The sequence below is a fragment of the Xenopus tropicalis genome, chromosome 7 (genome assembly GCF_000004195.4).
Source record: "Xenopus tropicalis strain Nigerian chromosome 7, UCB_Xtro_10.0, whole genome shotgun sequence".
NCBI lineage: Eukaryota > Metazoa > Chordata > Amphibia > Anura > Pipidae > Xenopus > Xenopus tropicalis.
In genome coordinates, this window is record NC_030683.2 from 43,785,369 (window position 1) to 43,810,321 (window position 24,953).

The 24,953-nt window shown below is 40.1% G+C and overlaps 1 protein-coding gene across 1 annotated transcript in view; it reads right to left on the reverse strand.

Moving 5' to 3' along the window:
- The window catches only part of bc014685 (cDNA sequence BC014685), an 85,458-nt gene extending 65,256 nt beyond the window's left edge, over window positions 1–20,202 (reverse strand). The window contains exon 1 of the mRNA NM_001016634.2: window positions 19,806–20,202. Coding sequence (NP_001016634.1) covers window positions 19,806–19,870 — 65 coding nt within the window. The 5' untranslated portion in view covers window positions 19,871–20,202. The remainder of the gene's footprint in view (window positions 1–19,805) is intronic.
- Between the last annotated feature and the right edge of the window lie 4,751 nt (window positions 20,203–24,953).

The following is a 24,953-nucleotide window of genomic DNA, read 5'->3' on the forward strand; positions in this document are numbered from 1 at the left end:
GATAACAATGGTCTTAACAATATGATTTTAATTTGAATGAAAATTAATAAAGAGGATTTTTTATTATGGTGCAACAGGCAATGAGGAGATAATTCAGACTATGATGGGGTGGTTCTGTTTTGTTAAAGAACTGCACTGCTCATAACCGAATGTATCAGGGTGTGAGTTTAATAAAGAACGTATGCTCTTTTATCATTTGTCATCCTTTCAATTCCAAGTTCAAAACGAACCATTACATAACAATTTTAAAGCTCCAGAGTGTTGGTAAAAATTACATGAATATAAAGAAAGCTATCATCCAGAATAATGGCCCTTTACTATTTACTGCTGCTTTTCTAAAACTATTTACAGCCTTACAGAAATGGATTATTCCTAGTAAGCAGAATAGCTTTCTCCTTAGTAAACAATAACAGTTACCATAACTGGAGACTGGAAATCTATGCAGCTCTGCACGCACAGGAAGTCATTATCTCACTACAACTACTATTTATGTGCAGGAGGATAGAAGTAGGTTGCATTAAGACTAATGCCAGACGGGGCTGTCTCCATGCCCAGAGCCATTTTGTTGGCGCAGAGGCAGATAGAGAGAAAGGCTGATGCCAGCATAGGGGGCTGAATCAGCACAGTCTTGCCTTAGAATTCAGAAGTTTACTAGCTTGCATTGCTCTAGATCAGGGCTGATCAGCCTGCAGGCTGTTTATAGCTCTCCAAAGGGTTTTTATGACCACCAAGTTACTCTAGGGCTCCAAAATGACATAATCATTTTAATATAATCTGGCCCTAAACACAGTTTATGGGCAGTAATCAGCCTGCTACATGTAAAACAGACTAGTGTCACATAAGGGATTGACTGACATCTGGCCTAAAGCTGGCCATACACGCACCGATAATATCGTACGAAACGAGGTGCGTGTATGGCATGTCGACCGATATCGCAGGAAGCTGCTGAAATCGGTCGACGCACCGATCGGCCAGGTTAGAAAATTTTGATCCGGCGCCATAGAAGGTGCCTGACCAAAATCTGCCATCAGGGCTGAATCGGCAGAAGGAGGTAGAAATCCTATTGTTTCTACCTCCTTATCTGCTGTTTCAGCCCTGAACAGTGTGTGGCGGATCTGACGATGTTTCCTGCGATCGTCAGATCGCCACGTGTGTGGCCACCTTAAAACTGTCCAGATCTCGATTGGGCAGGTTTGATTTTTCCCTTTGGATCAGAGACCACATCGGCTCATTGATGCAGTCTTCAGTCCACAACATCTATGCCCGCCATTTTAATTTGCCCTTAGATGGGCATATCGGAAGAAGATGCACTCGTTTGGTGACCTCACCAAATGATCGGATCACAACATGTACGGCCACCTTAACAGTCTTGATTTCCTAAGATACACAGTGACATGCACACTAGGACTCAATTGCCATTGCAACTGGTGTGTCTGCTGTATAAACAATTCTCTATATATTTATTTACACATATTTGCCCCTTGAATTACAAGGCCAGACAATGTAAACACTTAATGATGAAGCATTTGTAAAGCCTCTGCACATTTTTTCCTCCAGCTTTGAATAAACATGGAAATCTTTGTCTGTCCTTTTGTAGATTTTATCAGAAAGTGCAAAAGTGTCAGTGATCATTGTTCTTGAAACAATCCATTCTAGTTTGAACAGCTTGTTTATAAATGTGTAGATTTACATCCATCCCAAGCATCTTTAGGAAGCAGGCCTGGAAGGCGTATGAATAGTCAAGAAATACAGTCACGCACAGTTTAAGTGGAACAGCCAGGGACTGGCCTGCTCCAGACAGAGCAGAAATATTAGCCATAAGCTCCACAATTATTCAGTAACACACTTTATATTCTACTCTATAAAGCAGTTGGTAGGAACTGATAAAAACATTCAAGAATTTTTGTCTCTGTACTACTATACTACAGAGGTAATACGGGTAAGTAAAATTATCTAGAAACCTGTTATCCAGAATGCTTCAAATTACAGGAAGACTATCTCCCAATAGACTACAGAGAAGGAAAGGCCAAGTCACTTGGGGGTGCCACAATGTTAGGTACCCCTAAGTGACTTTAATCACTTACCTTGTACCCCAGGCTGGTGCCCCTGTTTGGAGAGAACCACACCAGCCTGGGGTTGCTGCAGCAAGCGCTCCCTCTTCCTTGTTCGTGCTTGAGCATGCGCAGTAGAGTGAAAAACCGAACTTTAACAAAAAAGTCGGCTTTTCACTCTAATGCGCATGCGCCGGCCCAGGGATTAAAGTCACTTGGGGGTGTCAAGTGACTTAGCCTTTCCTTCTCCTTTAAACAAATAATTCAAATTTTTAAATAATAAAAATATAATTAATCCTCCTTGGAGGCAAAACAATACTATTGGGTTTATTTTATGTTTACATTATTTTTTAGTAGTATGGAGATCCAAATTACAGAAAGTAGCCCAATGACCCGTAGTAAAACGTAGGGAAGCAGGGGCATGACAGACGCGTTGGACAGACTTAGCCACTCCCAGTTGCAGGTGATTGGTTAGTTCGTAAGGGGTATAAAATGCGGGTAACTGTTCCCGCTTCTCACTCCATTTTAGTCAGCAGAGTAAAACGCCCACCCTCCCTCCCTATAGAGGTGGAGGTAGCGGAGTGTCGTTGGCGGGGTGATTAAGTTGGGGGAAAGCAATGGTTGGGTTAGGAGGGGAGTTTTATAGTTAAGTGGGGCTGGCATGCTTGGAACCTCAGGGGTAAGAAAGTGGATTAGGAGGTGAGTTTTGTTGGGTAGTTGGTTCCGGGCCAGAAGGGCAGCTGGCAGCGCCAGTTGCGCTGCGCAGTTATTGGATTGTTACAGTGTTTGGCTATTTAAAAGTTGATTTGTTTGTTATACAAACATTTGTGTTATGTTTGAGATGTTGTTTCACATTTGTTATTTATGTTATGTTTTAAATTAAAACTTCACTTGTTGTTAATAAATTTTCTGCGGCCATTTTTATCCCAAGAATTGGTGTCTGTGTGTTTATTGGGGATGGTAAGTAAAGAGGTAAAAGGGGGTTGTTGGTTGGGAGAAGGGCGGGTCAAGTTCCAACGTTACTCATGTCAAGATCCCTTATCCGGTAATCACCAGGTCCTTAGCATTCTGTATAACCACCCTTTTAATTAAAAATATTTAATGGAGGCAGTATATGAATATTTACTATCATTTTTGGGACACATTTAATCACCTTTACAAATATAACTAATTTTTTGTGGGGTACCCATGGGACATTCAGTGATTAATTTGCTAATAATTTTTTTTATCTGGAAACATTGTTAATGTTTTCAACCCTGCAGGAATCCCAATAAGGTCCAATAAAGTCACTACAATGTATACCACTACAAATTGTTAGGCTGATGTCCCATGGAGAGATTTAGTCACCAGTGATCTCTGACACAGCGGGCAACTAATCTCTCCATATGCCTTTCCACCGGCAACAATACGAATTGCCAGTGAAAAGGCCTATGCATCGCTTCACAGTAGCAGAACTTTATTGCGGGGAACTTTATCTCTCCATGGAACATCAGCCTTAAGGTCCCCATATATAAGGCGATGTCGCCAAGCGAGCGGATCTTCACCCGATATCCCCACCTACGGGTGGGCGATATCGGGTAGCAAGTGACTTTAAAAAAAAATAATCCGATCGTTTGGCCATGGGGCAGTCGGTTCGGGGACCGCATCAACGAGCCGATGCGGTCCCCGATCCGACTGGATTTTCTAACCTGGCTGATCGATATCTGCCCAATTTCAGGCCAGATATCGGTCAGGCAGGCCGCTCGTTTCTGCCCATACACGGGCCGATTAGCTGCCGAAACGGTCCAGGGGACCGATATCGGCAGCTTCTATTGGCCCGTGTATGGGGGCCTTTAAGGTAGCCCTACACTCTTAAGATCTACTTGTTTGGCGAGGTCGCCAAGCAAGCAAATCTGCTCCCGATATGCCCACCTATGGTGGTCTAAAGAACCGTTATCGGCAGCTGAAATCGGCCTGTGTATGGCCACCTTTAGACATCTGCAGGCTTATCTGTATATAGCAATTAAAAAAAACTAAATAAATCAGCAACATTAAGAAATACTGCATTTTAATACAAAGCCATTACTGTAAACTGATATTTAGTAAAGACTGATGAAAACAGCTTATTAGCAGCTTTTGAAATTCCCAGTCTCCTCGAGGGACTGAACTATATATATTGCTACACATTGGCAAATTCAGACTCTTTCCAGCACACATTAACAGAGTTCCTCCATCAGATGAACAAGATCTTATTTTGTTGAGTTCAAGATGAGGCTAAATACCAATCAGGGTCTCCGATGATTATAATAATGGATGCACAAAGACACTTAAACATTAAAGCAGGCAAGTGCAGCCAATGCTGGAAAGAAATGCAATGTTCCTGACAACAATACAAAATATAACTGACGTAATGTTTTACAGATGATGCCAGCACGCTGGAAAAAAAAACCTATTCTGCTGCTTTCTGGTAATCATTATTTGAATGCTGAAAGCAGGCAGCAGTGTATTCATGGGAAAGGCACAGGTCTTGCATTCCACAACGTATAACCCATGGGCACTAAACATGACGGAAAGATCCCTTGTATGGAATTTCCCAAGCTTTCAGAATATTTAAACTATGGGACCTATTATTTACTTTTACCAGTACAGGGCAAAATAATATTTTAATTACATTAATACACCTTTAGTTTTTGGTGTTACTGTTCTTTTAAGTAGCAGGGAGTGTGGGAATGATAAGAATTGGGCAATTGTTGGAGGTTTCTGACCCCAGCAGCCAAAAACTATTGCTCTTTGAGGACACAGTTTTATTGTTATTGTTATTTCTTATCTTTCTATTCAGCCCCTCTACTATTTATATATCAGTCACTCTCTCAAAGCACTCCCTGGTTACTAATATAAATTGGACCCTAGCAACCAGATAACTGCTGAAAATCCAAACTTGAGAGCTGCTTAACTCGAAATCAAATAACTAAAAAAACTACAAATACTAAAAAATGAAGACCAAATGAAATTTGTCTCAGAATATTTTTCTCAAAATCATGCTAAACGTTAACTTAAAGGTGAACAACCTCTTTAAAAGAACTTAATTCTTAAAATGAATAGGACTAGAAATGTCATATTTTATATACTAAACTTATCGCACCAACCTAACAGTAATGCCCCAGGCCTTCAAAGTTTTCACAGAAGCTAAGCATCTTGGATTTTGTTAGGAGTGTCAGACACTGCACATGCTTAGTATGCTCTGGGCAGCTGTTAAGAAGCAAAGCTTAGGGGTTGTCACAAATCATCAAACATAAAATTATGTTTTTCATAAGTTCATTTTTTAAATTCTATATTTGCAGCCCCTAAGCTAAGGTAACAGACCGCAGCACAGCGTAAAGGTGGCCATAGATGTCAAGGTTCCCGTAGTTTGGCGAGGTCCCCAAATGAGCAGATCTTCTCCTGATATGCCCACCTAAGGTGGACAATATCAGGCTAATTTGATCATTTGGCCCAACAGTACCACCAAAAAATTAAAGTGTTAAATTTCTAAAAATATAATGCACTGCTACTCTGCACTGGTAAAAGTGTTGTGTTTGTTTGAGAAATCCTATTATAGTTAATAAAGAAATAAGCTGATGAGCAGCCAAAGGGGTAGCCATTCAAGCTGGTAAGAAGGAGAGAAGGCACAGGTTACATAGCAGATAATAGATTATTACATTATGTTTTTCAGGTTTTCATTTTTTGTGTATCAATCTTGAAAATGATGAAAGCAAGAATGTATGATTAACTTTTGTATAACAAATGAAAAACTATATGTTTTACTTTTTCAATAAAGCAGATCATTAAATTTCCTCAGTAGTAACTAGTAAGGTAGCAATGCAAAACTTCAATAGTTTTAGTCCCAGCCCTCTGCATTCCAGGATTGTGAGGGCACCACCTAAAATGTACATCTGGTAATCCTTGGTAACACCATGTATTATTGTATTTATATAACAGGAACTATATGACAACTTCCATGTGAATTCATTTCTCAAGCTTGCATACAAAGAACCTACAAGAAAAAGTGAATTATTGTTTTGTTTGCCAGGAACTGTTCTTGTTTCAGGCAGAAGAAACGGAGGCCAATTCGAATATGTAATATCTAATGTGTAAATTGCTGGGTGCTCAAGAACAGACATGGGTCCACTCAACCCTGAGGCAAGAGAACAAAAGTACAAGCCTAAACCCACAGGTATATGTAAGTACATGAGCCATTTCCCAACTTCTGGACCATTTCCCAGGATGACAACATGGGCACCGATGTGAATACTAGAATCCAGGGAAGGTGTAGCTTGAGTTTTTTTCCTCTTGCACAAAGACGTTTTTTGTGCACATTGAACACCAATTTAGTTCCACTAAGGGTTATTTTAAACTTAGCGCTTTCACAGAAATTTTATTTTTTCTGTGCATTTCGGCCACACCTACATACTGTAGGCCCTTACTAGATCTGCCCAATGCTGCCTGTATCTGAGGTAATTTTGGAATAGTTAAGAGCCTTTTTCCAATTGCAAATAATGGGGAGTAAGAGACTGAATTGTTACAGATGGGGAGGTAAGAGCGAAGATAAAACAAGGTGATTCCAAAAAAATTTACGTCTCTTTTTTCCAAAAACAACTAACAGATTTTCACGCTGATAGACCCTTAGGGTATATTTATTATGCTATTTAAAAAGTGGAGTGAAGCATCACTGGTAATGTTGCTCATAGCAGCCAATCAGATGCTTTGGTATGGTTTTCTAACTTTTGAAATCTAATTGCTGATGGGTTGCCCTGGGCAACATTACCGCTAATGCTTCACTCCACTTTTTACATAGCATGATAAATATACCCCTTATTAGTGTAGCTCCACACAGGCCCGGTGCCTCAGGCGATGCCAGTCCTGTCAGCTGAGTTACAGGACGAAGCGCATGAACGCAAATTAGCTTTCCTCCACCTGAGTACAAAAAATGGAGGAAAGTGGACAACCTGCTGGAGTGCCTCTAGCCTTAAGGTGACAATACACAGTAAGATTTGCTCATTTGGCAAGGTTGCCAAACGAGAAAACCTTTCTCCTGATAAACCCATCTTGGGTGGGCAATATCGTACTATAGCAATCGTTTGGCCCTAGGACCAAACAATTGCATTGCACTGAAGGAGATAAGTTGGAGCAAGGACCACATCAATAAGCCAGTGTGGTCCCCGATCCGACAAATATTCAACCCTGTCTAATTGTCATTTGGCCAATTTTTGGCCAGATATCGGTTAAGGAGGCCTGTGTGAAGGCCCCTTTCAAGGTAAGATAAGTTGCTGAGTCGGTCTTAAGGACCTGAATCGGCAGCTGAAATCTGCCCGTGTATGACCACCTTTAGAAACAAGAAGCCAAAGTTTTGTGCCACACCTTAAGGACAGGTAAAGCAGAAACCCCACTAAATGAAGATTGTTTTACTTATCTGGCTTAACAATCCACTAGCTTTAGAATTCAGTAGTTTAGAAAAACACAATTATAAACATAAAATCAGTTCGTAAATTAAAGAGTCTACAAGCCATGAAGTGTGCTACAGTGCCCTTTCAGTTATTGGTTTGCAGAAACATTTCCTAAGGATATAACGACCAGAGCTTTTGAGTAATTTATATAGTTCCTGTTTTCCCCAGCACACACAGCCAGTATTTCCTCTATCAACCATATACAGTTGGCCATCAGTGATAATAGGTATTACCCTGTGCTACTATATAAGGGACTTCTTACCACATTGGAAATTCTTGATTTATGTACATTCTTAGGGCAATGGCACATGGAGCTACTTGAAGCACCTACAAAATAGACAATACTTCTCAGAATTGTCTATGGCAGGGTATTTTCTAGCATTTTGTAGCTGCGACAAATAGCATTGTGTGTCATAGCCCTTATACTTATCTGAGAACAGTCTACAAAATCTAGCCCAAGAGTTTCTTTACTAATGGCATTCCAGAAGCACTTGATCATTTTTTACATCATGTTTCTTTGGTGACAAAATGAAGAGCACTATTCTACACATAGTTATTAAGATAATAGCCTGTGAGTATAGCACATGAAAAGGAAAATTCTCTTTTTTTTCTTAGCAAAACCAAGACATTAGCCTTATGCAAACTAAAGGATGAAAAACTTATGAAAAATAATGTTTGGATGACCTAGTTCAAGACAGTAACCAAAAGTAAATGTTGTGTTTTGTCCTATTTTTTATTTTTTGCATACAAACCTAATATTTGAAAAAATAATACAAATATGATTTCTTCAGAGAAAAAGAAAAAATAGTATATTTCAATGAGGATACACTCTGCTACATTATTAATGTGCCCTTTAACAGAATAGACTGGTTGAGCCGCTGGTGGTACAAAATCTGCATGAGTGCAGAGAGAAAAGTATGTTATTCTGTGGGTTTTAATGATAAAATACTTACTTTAAAAAATAAACATCAAAAAGTATACACACTGTTTTGACTTCTCACTGGAGTGAAATCATTTTCATGGTTGTGGCACACTGGGTATAGTAATGTTATTTCCAAAAAAATGTGATTTGCAGAGATCAATACCATCCAAAATAAACTTTTTTTTTGGTAATGTCACAATAAACATTCTGATTGCTGATACTTGGTAATGGTAACTGCTAGAAATTTTCATTCAAAATGAACAGTATAAGTCATGGTGCTTTTAATTGCAGTCAAAATGCCTAGTGTACCAAAAAGGTTTGAGGAATTGGGTACTTTCTGTCCCTGTAAGGAGAGGAAATGTATTAAAAAAAACAAACTAACAGACGAAGAGAGAAGCAGTATATAATCTAAAGAATCTGGACTTCAGGGGTATTGCATGCACTTAAATATAATACACTGTGTATTTGCTTCAGAAACAGTACTATAGTAACAAGCATTATTAAGTCAAGGACAAAACTTCAGAAGAATTATTTTTTATGTAATTATAATTATAATTTTTATGTAATTATACAGGATTGTCGCATGTAAAGTGTATTACATACAGCGACTCCAATACAGACAGATTGTAAGGTACAGGTATCGGACCCCTTATCCGGAAACCCGTTATCCAGAAAGCTCCGAATTACGGAATGCCCATCTCCCATAGACTCCATTTTAATCAAATAATTCAGAATTTTAAAACTGATTTCCTTTTTCTATGTAGAAATAAAACAGAACCTTGTAATTGATTCCAACTAAGATATAATTAATCCTTATTGGGGGCAGAACAATCCTATTGGGTTTAATTTATGTTTTATTGATTTTTTAGTAGACTTAAGGTATGGAGATCCAAATTACGGAAAGACCCCTTATCCGGAATACCCTTGGTCCCGAGCATTCTGGATAATGGGTCCTATACCTGTATTATTGAGCACTTTGTTACCCATGGAAGATGAGATTTTCCCACAGGTGACAAAGCGCCCCCAAGTATCATTGCCCTTAAAAGGAACAGTAACTCAAAAAAATGAAAGTGTATAAAAGTGACTAAAATATAATGTTCTGCTGCCCGGCACTGGTAAAAGTTGTGTGTTTACTTCAGGAAGTCTACTATAATTTATATAAATAAGCTGCTATGTAGCCATGGAGGCAGCCATTCAGGGCTCTGGCACACAGGGGAGATTAGTCGCCCGCGATAAAACTCCCTGTTCGCGGGCGACTAATCTCCCCGAGTTGCCTACCCCTGCCATCCCACCGGCGAACATGTAAGTCGCCGGCGGGATGGCAGACGCGGCGGGGCGATTTCGCGCAAATCGCCGAAAAAGACTCGCGAGGCTTTTTCGGCGATTTCCGCAAATCGCCCCGCCGCGTCTGCCATCCCGCCGGCGACTTACATGTTCGCCGGTGGGATGGCAGGGGTAGGCAACTCGGGGAGATTAGTCGCCCGCGAACAGGGAGTTAATCGCGGGCGACTAATCTCCCCCGTGTGCCAGAGCCCTTAAAGGAGAAAAGGCAAAGGCACATAGCAGATAACAGCTAAAACACTATTGTATTCTACAGAACTTATCTGTTATCTGCTATGTAACTTGTGCCTTTTCTCCTTTTTTCCAGCTTGAATGGCTGCCCCGTGGCTACACAACAGCTTATTATATAAATTATAGTAGTGTTACTGTAGCAAACACACCAGTTTTACCAGTGCAGGGCAACAGTGCATTATATTTTTATTACTTTAAAGCTGTTTCATTTTTTGGTGTTACTGTTCCTTTAACCTCTCCTCGGTAACAATGTTTAATATTTACTGTAATAACGTTTGAAAGCAAAAAATAAAATTTGCAAAGTCACTTTTGTGCTGATGTAGTGAAGTATAATTAATTGTTTATTTCTCCTTCTCTTCCCAAAGCAGGAGATTTGTCACACATTATGACTGAGACCCAAGTGGTACAAATGGTCTGGTACAGTATGAAACCAACTATTAAAAAATATCAGTTTCTAAAAATAAAGTTTTCACTATCAGATTTCACATTCCGTATGGGGAAGCAAGAATAGGATTCTCAAAAGACACCTCCACTGGCTTATCTTTTCTCTCTGCATTTGGTGCCTACCCCCATTGTGGGCAGCCATGCTGGGAAATGTATACACATACTAATCTTGCCGATTATGAACATGTGAATAACTCGTAACTGAAAAGATTATATATATCACACTATGCATATATATGTACATTTTACTGTTAACATGAAATCATTTACAATGATAATAAAATGTAAAGGATTCTCTATCTTAAAGGAGAATGCAAGTCAAAATTTAAAAAGCATACTGCCCAATAGTCCTCCTATTGTTTAGTAAAAACGCCACACTTTTGGCTCACCTAATCAAATATTTACTCAGTTCATACTGTACATGTGTTTCATTCCCTCCCCCCCTCCCCTCTGCCAGATCCGCTTCTGGGCATGTGTAGGTCAGAACAGGAGACAGGATCAAGTTACACACATGCTCAGAGAATAGGAAGGCTGCCGCTGGCACCTACATGAAGGACAGAGAGATTTCAGTGATGTCACTGTAGTCTTCACACTGCTGTAGGCTGCCAGCATCATATCTCAGAGAAGCAAGCAGGGATCTGGGAATTTAGATATGCAGTAAGTACTTAAAAAGAATGCCTTTAGACTTACTTTTAATTTATATTAACCTTTCATTGTCCTTTAAGTATTTTTTTGCAATTTGACATCAGATGCAGATACTGAGTTTATTTTTCAAGTTAAAACTAGGCTTTTTTTATATAATAAACATTAAGAGGCTTGTGATACGATTGTTGTCTTTGCAATACTATCTTAAGTGTAAATGCTGAAGAATGTGATTTTTTATCAAAGAAAGATAATGGCAGATGTGTTGCTTATCCACTAGGCACTTCAACAATGTACCTTAAAGGAAAAGTTCCCATTTTAAAAGCTTATTTAAATGGACTGTTTCATTGTTATATTTAACATATCTTCAGTGTGGTTTACTTAAAAAAAAAAAAAGTTGCATAGATATCTACATGGGCAGGTAATGTTTTGCCTATCAATAACTCCCTGTTTCTTCGCGGCCTGCTGATAAACACAAGGTTAGATCTGCCCCTATGCTCTAAAAATTAAGTTCACAGAGCAGATTTCATGAGAAACTGCTTGAGTATGCAGTTTCACGCAGAAATCCACTCCATGTGTCTGTTCCCGGGCCAACGCAATGGCTCTGGGTGGCAGAGGCTGCCCAAGACAGCCAGGCGCCCTAGGCAACCCGGGTGTCCACCTTGTCCTACTGCTTCTCCCCCGACGCGTGTACAAATGCATGTACACGCGGGGACACTCTAGAGGGGGGAGATCAGCAGACAAGGTGCGCAGATCCCGTGCAGGGGGGGGGAGGGCCAGGAAATTCGCAGTTGTGGTAACAGATCCCGGAAAAGATGTTGGCAACAGAGGTACCTGCCTAGCGTCCCCTCACTGTCGCGCCCTAGGCAAGTGCCTCTTCTGCCTACCCCAAGTTCCGGCCCTGCTGGGTGGAGGCACATCAAGCTTTTTAGAGGACAGAGAATCCGGGGTGGAGCGTGTGGCAGTGCCGACTTGTCATATCCACCCACCCAAGCTGTGTACGCTAACAAGGTTAGTGCAATAAAATCACATGCAGCGAGGAGAACTAAAGACAACATGAGCTATTTTACAGCAGAGGAAACATTATTTATTACGGTACACAAGTTTCAGTGAGTCATGTAATAGAAGTTACATCACCAATTAAATCTGATGACATCACTAAGTACGGTTTATTTAGTCATTAATGTACCCACCATTGTAAAATATAAGGATATTATCTGTCACCGATAGGGTTACAATCACTAAGCACTGATTATAATTGTTGATATCACTAACCACTATTAATATGGATACAATTTACAGGATAGTCATCATAATCATCCTTATTAATAAAAAAAAGTACTTACATTTCCAAAAAATTACCACAGAGTTACCACTGCCACTTTGGTATAAATAAAAGCATATTTATAAAGCAATTTTCATCTACATTTCCAGTTATAACACTATTTGCTATTAAAATTGTGCATGGTTATAAGTTTAATTGTTGCACTTGCAAGTAAAAATGCTGTGTAGGATATGGGACCCATTACCCAGAATGCTTGGGACCTGGGGTTTTCCGGATAAGGGGTCTTTCCGTAATTTGGATCTCTTGCCTTAGGTCCACTGAAAAAATTATTTAAATAGTAATTAAACCCAGTATTATTGTTTTGGCTTTGGATTAATTATATCTTAGTTGGGATCCAGTACAAGGTACTGTTTTATTATTACAGAGAAAAAGAAAACCATTTTTAAAAATGTGAATTATTTGATTAAAATGGAGTCTATGGGAGATGGCCTTTCCGTAATTTGGAACTTTCTGGATAAGGGGTCCAATACCTGTACTACAGTGTAATATAAGTATGCAATAGTGTACAATAACTGCACTTAACACTGGTTCACTGGAGGAATTACATACTGTATTCCCATCCAAGAGAAACGTGATATTTAGCACATTTCCCATACCACTTTATAAATATATAATTAGTTGCACATCTATTCTTGCATGTTTTTCTAGCATAAAATGCTATCTTCATAATATATATCACATGATACCTGGATATGCATATCTCGTTTCTGCACATTATTTACACACTAATTTATAGATTAGACTTCATAAAATCCTCTACCTGACCTTGAGAGGTATACGATATGCACAGGCCCCAGGAATAGAAAGAACCAAGCTTATGGAAATATACTGACAAAGAGCAAACCAACTTAGCTCTGTTGCAGATGGTAAGGTCACACGACATTCAGAGTAAGAAAAATGTCCAAGGTGAAGCAAAGGTTCATCATAAATCTTTTGATTAGCTATTTTGTGCGTTCATATTTAAGTATAGCCAAATATAATCTGCAAAGATGTTTAGAGCATACTTGACTCTATAAACAGAAAATGTCAGAAGACCTTTCCTTTTAATTCTGACCAAAGAATGGCACAAACACAGTAAAGTACAACTATCCATACAGAACTGCAACCATCCACAGACACAATTATTTCATGCAGGAAAGACTCTTTATCAAACCACAGTAATGTCAGGCTCATAAGCATTTTAGCTTTTCTTAAACACATCCATTTGCATACCCCCCACTTAAAGCAGGACAGTCCCGCTTTCTATAGCGCATCCCGCTGTCCCGGATAGTTCCCTGAATGTCCCGCATTTTCGTAATAGATTACGGAAATGCGGGACATTCATAGAAGGCTCCGCGACAGTGGGATGAGAAGGTTTAAGATGAGCGCTCCGACTCCTTGCGCTGCTTCTCTCCTGTGGCTCCTTCGCCGGCGGTCCCTAGCCCTTTTTAAGGTTGGGCTCTGTGTATGGGGGGGCACCGTGTTTGGGGGGTACTGTCTATGGGGGCCTGGGGGGCACTGTGTATGGGGGGTACTGTATCCCCTGTGTGGGGGGCAAAACTGGTAGATAGTTATAACTCACTTATATTTATTATAACATTTGTCCTCCCTGTGTGTAATTCTGTATATTGTAAGATTGTACAGCACTGCATACCCTTGTGGCGCTTTATAAATAAAGTTATACATACATACATACATACATACATAACTGACTGCCTTCTCTCTATATTTGTATTTATATGTAGGAGTTGCTATATTGTTTTCCTTAGGTAGTACAGTATGTGGGTATAGCTCATTTGCGTCTGATCCCACCATTTCAACTATATAAAAGGAGTATTTTTAGAAAAAAATGGGGTGTGTTAATTGGGGCGTGGTCAAAAATTTTTTATCCCTTTTTTTGTTTTTCAAATGTTGGGAGGTATGCATTTGCCATAACTGCTAAATTGCAAATTACTGGCTCTACACAAATATGGCCACATTCTTGTTACATCACTTCTATATATAAATGTTTCTACACAGAGAAAATAAAAGGGACAGATTCATCCCTTTCATGCAGCAGACCTAGAAGCATTAGGGAAAAGGTATGGGATCCCTTAACCTTGAAACCTGTTATCCAAAATGCTCCAAATTATGGGAAGGCCATCTCCCGGGGACTCCATTTTCAGCAAATAATAATATAAAAATTCTGAAATGATTTATCTTTGTCTCATTTTTGTACAGCACAGGAACCTGACATTTTATCAGGGGTGTGTAGACTTTTTATATCCACTGTATGTATTACAATATTTATTTAATCACTCCAATAAGCGGAATCTGTCTTATTATTTCGACCCCCAGCACTTAGGGCTTATAGCAACATGCTGTGTTCGGCGCTGGCATGTGCCCGTGCTAGTGAAGCCCCATTAGTAAGAATAGGATGCGCTTCTTCCTGCACTCCTCTGCGGTGGACCACAGAAAAACAACACTGCAGGAGAACGCAGGAACAAATGCTTGCTGATTAACAGACCTGTAGAACTAACTTGTGCGGTGTTTCAATAGTCAGAATCAGAGGGGGGAAAAAGGGATTGAAAAAAATGCTGCTTTTAGTTGCAATTATGATAACTTTAAAAGCACTGTTTGTTTTTTTATTGAATGAAAATTAAAAAGTTGCTTAGAAAGCTGTTTTGAATATCAATATATATATATATATATAAAATAAATATATAATCAGTTTTTTTATATCTACATAAAAGAAGTGTAATGTAAAAAAGGACATGATGTCTATTTGTTAGGCAAATTTTGACCTGGGGCACTGTCTTTAAAAGTGTTACATTTAATGCTACTAGTGTTTAATTGCTTCCTCCTGTGATCATATTTCTAGGTGGTACGTGGTCCTAATAAACTGGCTGTATGAGAGCATCTAGGTAGAAACCTCCAGTTATAGTAGACTCACAAGTAAGTGTTGTAGCTGCCATAAATGCTGCTCCATAAGACACATTCTGTATACCATTACTTTATGTAGATCACTGGAGAAAAGTTGCAACATGTGACATGATCCTTTTAAATCTAGCTGATTTCTATTAAATATTTTCCAGCTACTAAAGCAAAGGTAATGTTTTTCTTTTTTCAAGCAGACAAAAATTCCACGGAATGTGCTTAACACTACTGGACCTTTACAGAAGTCTTTGTTCCCACAGGCAACGGCATTAGTACTTAGTCATAAAAGTCAGTTTAAACTGCTAAACTAGCTAAACTAATCCCAAAAGGAAGAGCATAAAAGTGAAATGGGCAGTTAAAACATTCTGATCAGCAACTACAAAGCTCACAAACATGGTCCTAGTAAAAAAAAATACATAAATACACAAATAAAGCCTACAGGCAACAAAGAGGATTAGAATAACAACTGGTGCATGTCTGAGTATAAATTATAAAACTCCAATGAATTGACTGTACTTATAATCCCCCCCCCAATGCAGACACTATCAAAAGAATAAATTGTAATGTAAATGAGAAGAGTTTTGTTAATGCTAGCACCAATAAATCATACATACCTATTTATACAAAACAAAATAAACAAGAAATGTTCATAGGAAATAGGAAGTGCTTAAGGGCTCTGGCACACGGGGAGATTAGTCGCCCGCGACAAATCTCCCTGTTCGCGGGCGACTAATCTCCCCGAGTTGCCATCGCCTGCCATCCCACCGGCGAAAATGTCGCCGGTGGGATGGCACACGCGGCGGCGCGATTTCGGGAAATTGCCGAAAAAGCCTTGCGTGGCTGATTCTTGGCCTACACTGCCACCTCTTTGGACCTTATATTGAGAGTTTACAGTAACAGCTTCCAAATGCAAATTCCACACTTGAAATCAAGTCCAGACCTTTTACTTCTTTAGGGCTCTGGCACACGGGGAGAAGAGTTTTGTTAATGCTAGCACCAACAAATCATACATACCTATATATACAAAACAAAATAAACAAGAAATGTTCATAGGAAACAGGAAGTGCTTAAGGGCTCTGGCACATGGGCAGATTAGTAGCCCGCGACAAATCTCCCTGTTCGCGGGTGACTAATCTCCCCGAGTTGCCATCACCTGCCATCCCACCGGTGCAAGTGTAAGTAAATCGCGAGGCAACTTCGGCGATTTGCCAAAATCGCCTGCACAGCGTGTGCCATCCCACCGGCGACTTACATTGTCGCCGGTGGGATGGCAATTCGGGGAGATTAGTCGCCTGCGAACAGGAAGATTTGTCGCGGGCGACTAATCTCCCCGTGTGTCAGAGCCCTTAACTGTTAATGAAATAATGAGGAAATTGCCCACGTCTGGTGACAAAACAATTTGCCAGTCAACTAAGGGCTCTGACACACGGGGAGATTAGTCGCCCGCGACAAATCTCCCTGTTCGCAGGCGACTAATCTCCCCGAATTGCCATCCCACCGGCGACAATGTAAGTCACCGGTGGGATGGCACATGCTGCGCAGGCGATTTCGGCAAATCGCAGAAGTTGCCTCGCGAGGCTTTTCCGGCGATTTGCCGAAATCGCACCACCGCGTGTGCCATCCCACCGGCGACTTACACTTGCGCCGGTGGGATGGCAGGTGATGGCAACTCGGGGAGATTAGTCGCCCGCAAACAGGGAGATTTGTCGACTAATCTCCCCGTGTGCCAGAGCCCTAACTGTCAAGTTACTTTTGTCCTTTGAAATGGAGGAAACAACATACAGTTATTTTTAAACCATTCACCCAATGTAAATACTTTCAAGTTAAAGCTGGCAGACAGCCCTTTAAGTCCATGTTTTTTTATATAACTTCAACTCCAATATTTTGGTAAAAAGTTAAAATAATAACTTTATCAATGTCCAAATATTTACAGACCCAACTACATGTACATGAACAACCTCTTGTATCCCTCAGCAGCCTAGGTGGTCCTTTAGGAGACTGAAAAAGAGTACTAAGATAGATATCATGTTAACTGTTGCACAGTCTAAATGAAATAAGGCTTTCACCATGTTTGTGGGTTGCATTTAGTGCAGAGTATAATAAATATTGGCACTACAGAGGGTCAATAAAAGGGTGCATTTCACTGCAGTTCTACTGTCTGTATAAAAATAATGCTAGATACAAATTGAAAATTTCTCCTTGTAGATTGTAAGCTCTTTTGGGCAGGGCCCTCTTCACCTCTTGTATCGGTTATTGATTGCTTAATATATTACTCTGTATGTCCAATGAATAAAACCCACTTATTGTACAGCGCTGCGGAATATGTTGGTGCTTTATAAATAAATGTTAACAATAATAAAATAAATTCTGACTTTTCAAGCAACTGCAGAACGCATGGGTGGCAGTTACAGTAAAGTTACAGGGTGAAGATTTTTCCTCTAGAGGGAAGAATATGGTTCATTAAGGATTATATCCCACCAGTGAGTCTATCAGCACTTTGTCATGATGAAACACTGTTTTCAGGAAATGTAATCGCAGCACAGCCCATGGAATTATCTCCAGATACCTCCCAACAAGGATTACAACATTTGACACAAAACTGGCATTTGCACAATTGTTATTTAAAAAATGTAATTTTAAATAATTGTGTGGGTGCCATACGGTGGTCATAAATGGGTCGATTGGAAACACTCTCCAACTGATTGGCTTAAAGAACTCATCAGGTGGAGAGAATATGACCAGCAACCGTATGGCAATCTTACTATTTCAAGTGCCAACATTTGAAACAGCATGACCCACATGGATGGTGCTCAACACAAGCCAAGCTGGTGTTTTGTAACAAATGCCAACAATATGCGCTAATATAGTGTGTTAAGCCACCCAACTTTCTAGCCAGGTCTCATTTCTCTGCTTCCCCCTAGCTCTGGCCCCAGCACATGTCATCGCTTATTGCAATGTCCTAAGATATCCTTGTAAAAGTATTTGAGAGGCCTTTGTAATAGACATTACTTCTTTTTTTTTAGGTGATCCCTATATATCCTACAAATCAATTGAAACATGATACATTTTCCAGGAAAGGTGGCAACCCTAGTGATTTTGGCATTTTTATGCAATTTTATTAAACAACATATACCCAATCACTCAAGGTGCCAAAAACAGTCCTGTGTGCCAGTACTATGCATGCTTTGTCTGTAGCATGTTTGTACCTCTATATGTGTACCAGAAAAATCATTAAATATGATTAGAATAGCTTTGCTGAAATAAAGTACATGGAACTATATAACTAATACAGAGAAAAGATCGAAATGACAAAATAAATTGTTTGTTAGCACATTATGCAAATGGTACATTTCATATACAGAGGCACTGAAAGTCAAATTGAGAAAGCTGTAATATCCAATAACATTTTATCAATAAATGATGGGAGATGGTGGGAATAATCATATCTGCATATTACAAACCAAAGAGCTGCACTCCAGTGAGGCAACATCTGCAATTTGATACTCTGCGTGAAAGCACAAAGGATGCTGGGGCACCAGAAGAGCGGGTACCCCAGGCCAGGGCATTTTTTGGAAAGAGAGTCCAGTGAATTAAACAACTAGAATCACTGGGGGTTTTTGATAGCTGGGCATCACTTTAGTGATTCTAACTTTTCTTGTCCTTTAACTTGCACACACAGGCTCAACATTGCTCCAATCAGACCTTGGGCCAACGTGATAGAAATTCAGCCCAGCTTTGCAGTAAATGTAACAATGACATCTTTGAACTTTTTAGTCACTGAATCACATACAGTGGCACTGAGAAACTATTTCCAATTCTAAATCTTATATTAAAAGAAGCAAAAAAGATGTCTGTATTTTCTCTTCTTTTTCCAGACATGAATGGCACACGCCAAGCCAACCAATAATTATCATCTCTTTATACAGGGCCAGCACATTACAAAGACCTATACAGTAATACAAAGTAGGAGTAATAATACAGTAACTAAAAAAATAGAGTTTGGACTGGTGAAGGTATTTTACTGTTCACTGGGCCTGACAACAGGAGTCAGTTAGACCTGGCCTCCTAATCATCAGACTTGCTACATTGTTTCAGAGTCGGAGCCAGCAGTGCAGAGAATGTAAACAGAAGGACACACACAATTATATTTACAAACCCACTGAATATTGTGAATCAATGTATATTGTAAAGTTTCTTAGAATGAAATTCTCTTTTGGCGGTTTTTGGATGGAGGACTATTTACGCATGATAGTAGGAGGTAGCAGCAGAAAGCAGTAGCGGGCAGTGGGATGGCTGAGTGCTGGGAAATGAGTGAAGTATATTAAGTTTCCCAGGAGAATGGAGGGAGGAGCGCCAGCCTAGCCAAACTTTGGCTTCCACACGTCTGTGCTGGTGTCATACCTTGCTCTCACACACAAAGACCCCCTTTGATCCCACAACCCCACTCCCCCCCATGCTGCAGCCGCACTTACACTATCCACATGCCGGTGATGGTAAAGGCTGGGAGGGTAACGGGCAGGAGAACCCACCCGGGCATCTTGGAGAAAGGCATCCAGGCAATTGTCCGCAGCTATTTGTATCCGAGAAAAGTGCCAGGGCTGGTAGTTAGAGCGGGGCGCATCCAGGTGGAGGCTTCTCCCAGTATCTCCAGTGAAGTTTTACATGGAATCCTCCCATAGCCCGGAGAAGAAAAGCACTGACCGCCGCTGAGGGCTGGGGCAGGGAGCCGAGCGCAATTTACAGGAAAGGAACTTTGCCCATGGCTGGCGGCTGCGCTAGAGCGGGCTGAGGAGTCCCCGGGCCGAAGCTTCTCGGGAGGTATGAAGGGAACAGGGAGAGCCGAAGCGGCGCTACACTACGAAGCCAAAGCTAAGCCCAGAGTGGGTCTAGGCTGGCCCCGCCCTGGGAAGGCTTTCCCATGTAACTCCGCCCACTCACAGGCACTGAGGTAAAGGGGGGAGGCAGTTGAGTTATGTCCCACTGAGTCTGGTGTAATGGTCCAACCTGAGACCTTCCAGCTGTCCTGAGCCTGGAATTCGGCTTGGGCTTTGCTGAGATACTCATATTTGTACGGGACACAATGCTGGGTGCTGTGTGATGCACATGAAAAACAATGGGGGATATGCAGTCCTCACATATACATTCATTTAAATTTGTCAATAAATTTAAAATGTTGTTTATCCATTTCTCTGGTTCTGACTCTGGACATGGTGTAGAAGAAATCAGTCTCATTCCAGCTTTTTTAATGAGCTGGCTTCTGATACATTGTTCAGTTCTAGGCCAAAAGTGAAAAGCATCCAAGACAGGATCCCTGGTAAACACTTCCCACTGCTTCTAAGCATGCTGTGCAATACATTTAGCACCCCCACCAGTGCCACCTTGGCACCTACCTTTTCTGTTTTCCACTAGTTCTGGCCCTGGCATTAAGAAATTAGACCCAAGAGGGTAGAGCATATAAACAGAATTTGCTTTCAGTAGCAACATAAAACCATTAAAACACTGAATACACAGGCATTTCTACATCCCAAGCTGCCCCTGGGAAAGTGCAGCTCACTGTGGCCTGAGGCAATGTACTCTCTTTCCTTTATGACTGTAGTAGGACTGTTTAAATTGTTACTTTAAAAATTGCTTACAATTAACATGTCTATTTTGGATATTCTCTGGCAATTTGTGTTTCCTACAATTTCAGCTTTCAGAACAAATGTATGCGAGACACAAACTGTGACATCCTACCTTTGTAATCAGGCTTCCTCCATCCTCTCAGCCCTCATGTACGCGTTATCACTGCTCTTCTCTTCTCTCCTCACCCTAACCCTCTCCTGAACCCTAACCGTAAACGTGCAGGTTAGTTTCAATTAAATGTTATAGCTAGGGTGGATAATGGAGAACAAGAGAATGCTCGAGAAAGGAGGATACAGGGATACAAAGACCATGGTGAATGAAGCATCAAAGGTCTGATGGGGGAACATTGCCAGAAAATGTCCTAAATTAAAAAAAAATATAGAAATACATTTTCTTTCATTATGTTCTCCTAAAAGGAAGAAACAGGAGTACCCAGAGGAAACCCACAAAGACATGGGCAGAACATACAAACTGTTTTTCTTCTGTAAACCTTTTATTTTATTTGGTTGATGAATAGATAAATATATAGTGAATTGTGTACACATGTATGTATGTATAACTTTATTTATAAAGCGCCACAAGGGTACGCAGCGCTGTACAATCTTACAGAATACAAAATTACACACTGGGAGGACAAGTGATATAATAAATAAATACAGTAAATATATATATATAAGTGCCATGTGGTATGAGACACAGTGGGAAGGAGGTCCCTACCCCGTAGAGCTTACAATCTAAGTGGTTGGGTAACATACAGGCACAGATTGGAAGGTAAGAGTGCATCAGGTATGGGCATTTGCCCTTAAGCGCAGGACTGGGCAAAATTATGTTTTAGTGCTCCAGAAGGTAACAGCTGAGCTTTTTCTTAAAAAGAGTTAGTGACATGCCTTCATATAATTATGAAACTCCTCTGTGTAATATAATATCCTTATATTTTACAATAGGGGGTACAGTATTCACTATATATTTATCTATTCATCAACTCAATCAAGAAAAGGAGTTTGTATGTTCTGCCTGTGTCTTTGTGGGTTTCCTCTGAGCACTCTGGTTTCCTTCCACACTCCAAAACCAAACAGGCAGGTTAACTGGTTTCTGTTACTGGGTGTGATTGTGATAGGGACCTCAGACTGTAAGCTCTACTGGGGCAGGTAATGATAAGAATGATGTATAATCTCTGTAAAGTAGCTCTACTGGGGAAGGGAATGATATGAATGATGTATAATCTCTGTAAAGTAGCTCTACTGGGGCAGGTAATGATATGAATGACGTATAATCTATAATGTATAATCTGTAAAGTGATGTGTAAATGTGTTGGCTCTATATAAGTAACCAATAATAATAAAGGGGTAAAAAAGAAAGATAATCATAGTTTTAAAGTTATTTAAAAGAAATTGCTGTTAATTTCTGTCCCTTGTTATTCTCTGCCCCGGTGGCTCTGGCAATGCAGTAGCCAGCTGATGAACCAAAATGTTATTTTTGCGTTTACATCTCCTTTTGGGGTTATTTCCCATGAGAATATTAGTTGCCTATGATAAATCTCTTCTACTGCAGGCGACTAATCTCCCAGAAAAGCCTTTCCACTGCCAATAAAAGGAATCACCAGTGGAAAAGCCTATGCATGGTTTCAGCTTTCCAAAGTCACACAAGGCTTTATCCTGCAGGCAACTTCATGGGACCGAAGCGATATGTAGGCTTTTTTTACCGGCAATTCCTTTTATTGCTGCCTGCGGTAGCAGAGATTCATCATGGGCAATTAATATCCTTGTTGGGAATTACCCTTAAAGGGTATGTTAACACAAAAATAACATTTTGGTGGTGTTACTGTTCCTTTTAAGGGATACTGTTGTTTTTTTATGGTATGCTATGGTTTTATTTCTAAATTACACTGTTTACACAGCAAATAATTCACTCATCCATAAAAATTTTTAATCTTGAACCAACAGATGTATTTTTTTTTTAGTTGTAATAATGTTCTATGTTTTTTAAAAACAGAACCTTGAGAACCTCGAGAAGCTATATTAACTGATGTGTTTTAAAAAAAACAAAAAAAAAAAAACAGTTTTCCCATGACAGTATTCCTTTAGGGTTTACCTATATTAGAATTACAAGGATTGCAGGCTTGAGTGATAACATGTAGTGCCAAAGAATGTAGCGTTTATGGCAATAAAATAATAAATACAGTAGTTAACAATATAATTATGGTGCCTTGGCCGTGGCATTAGGGATCCCAAGTTAGATGATGATTCTCAGGTTTCCCTCCTATTATGGCTAAGTATAGCTTATCTTTTGTGTAGGCAATCTCATGTAAAGACAGTTAATGATAAAGTGCTAGCAATCTAGTTGTGCATGGTTACCTTACCAGTAACAATAATTTCATGAATAGGTTTTTCCACTATCTGCGCCATCTAAACAAGTTCTGCCACTGGTTCCTACTGTCTAGCATCTGTGGGCAGGCACATGTCTAGAGAGAGAAACAGAGCAGTGGAGCAGTGCAAGAGAAGGAGCTTATTGTGTACCACAGTGATCACATCAGGACTGAGATTTAAAATAGATCCTGACATTTCATGCACATAGAAGCTCAGTCAGCTCCACACAGGACAACAGACGTGCCCACTTCCCACCATTGCACCCAAGGTACATGCTTTTTTTGCTTACTACTAGTTGTGGCACTTTCCAATTCTAACTCGCCCGCTCCCAGCCCAAACCCTACCTGACCCGGCTAGTCCCCTCTGTTTATAGACCCACGGCCAAATCCACGGTCCCAGCCGAACCAAATCCTAATTAGTATAAATTAGCGTATGTTAATAATAATAATATAATATGCTGCACGTGCAGCGATTTTTAACCCTTTCCGGTCCTAATTAGCATATGTTAATTCGGTTGATTCAGTTCGGGATTCAGACAAATCCTTCAGGGTGGGTTCGGGGGTTCGGCCAAACCCAAAAAAGTGGGTTCGGTGCATCCCTACTGTAAATATACTGAGTTTTCATTTCTTACCTCTGGAGCAAATGTATTTTAGGGTTCTGGCCCTGCCAGTAGTGGTATAATCTAGGAAAATGTTCTGCTTTGCCAGGCCAAAGTCCAATATTTTAACATGGCCCTCATGGTCCAGTAAATATTGTGGGGTGTCAGATCTCTGTAACATAGGGATTAAAGGAGTTACAAAATAAAGACAAGGGCTGCTGAATGTTACAAAAATAAAGAAATCGATATCAATCAATGGGTTATCCCCTTGCAGTGTAGGAATTGCAGGCTGCATATCATCTTCACAGAATGGAACCTTTTACACAGAGAAGTGATGGTTACCTCCATAAAGCTTATCCTATAAATGCTCACTTTAATAAAATAAGAAATAATTGACAAAAACTGATGAATATGGTGCTTTCTAGTGTCAAAATGTATATATTGTAGTGTTATATTATAGTGTAGTGAATATTGTTCCATCCTTTTTACAGATCCGTTTAAGAGTCAGTAGAATGGTTAAAATAAAACACAGCTATATTTGCCTTTATTATTGTTACCAAATTAGGGCAAAATATACTTTAGCTACAAATGGAAGAAAAAAGAGCAAATATAGGTGCCATTGGTATAAAGCTATTTGTTAGTGATATAGTACACCATTTACCCCATGTACCACTTACAGCACTCTGTTGATGGGTAGCTGGCCGTGTCGCTTCAGCTCATCATGAAGGCTTCCCCCACTCAGGAACTCCAAACAAACAATATAGCTGGTGCCAAAAGAAACAACCAAGCCTCTACAATTTGCCTGAAAGGGGAAAATTTCTTTCTGAATCCAAGATGGCAGTCCCTAGACCAGTCCCTGGACCAACTTGAACTATGAGCTATCTTCCATAACCCTGTATTTCCCTAAATTTGCTACTTGTTAAAAAGCCATCCAACGCCTTCTTAAAGCTATCTAATATATCTGGCAGCACAACTGATTCAGCGAGGGAATTTCACAGCGCTCACTGTACAAAACTTTCTGAATATTTCCGAGC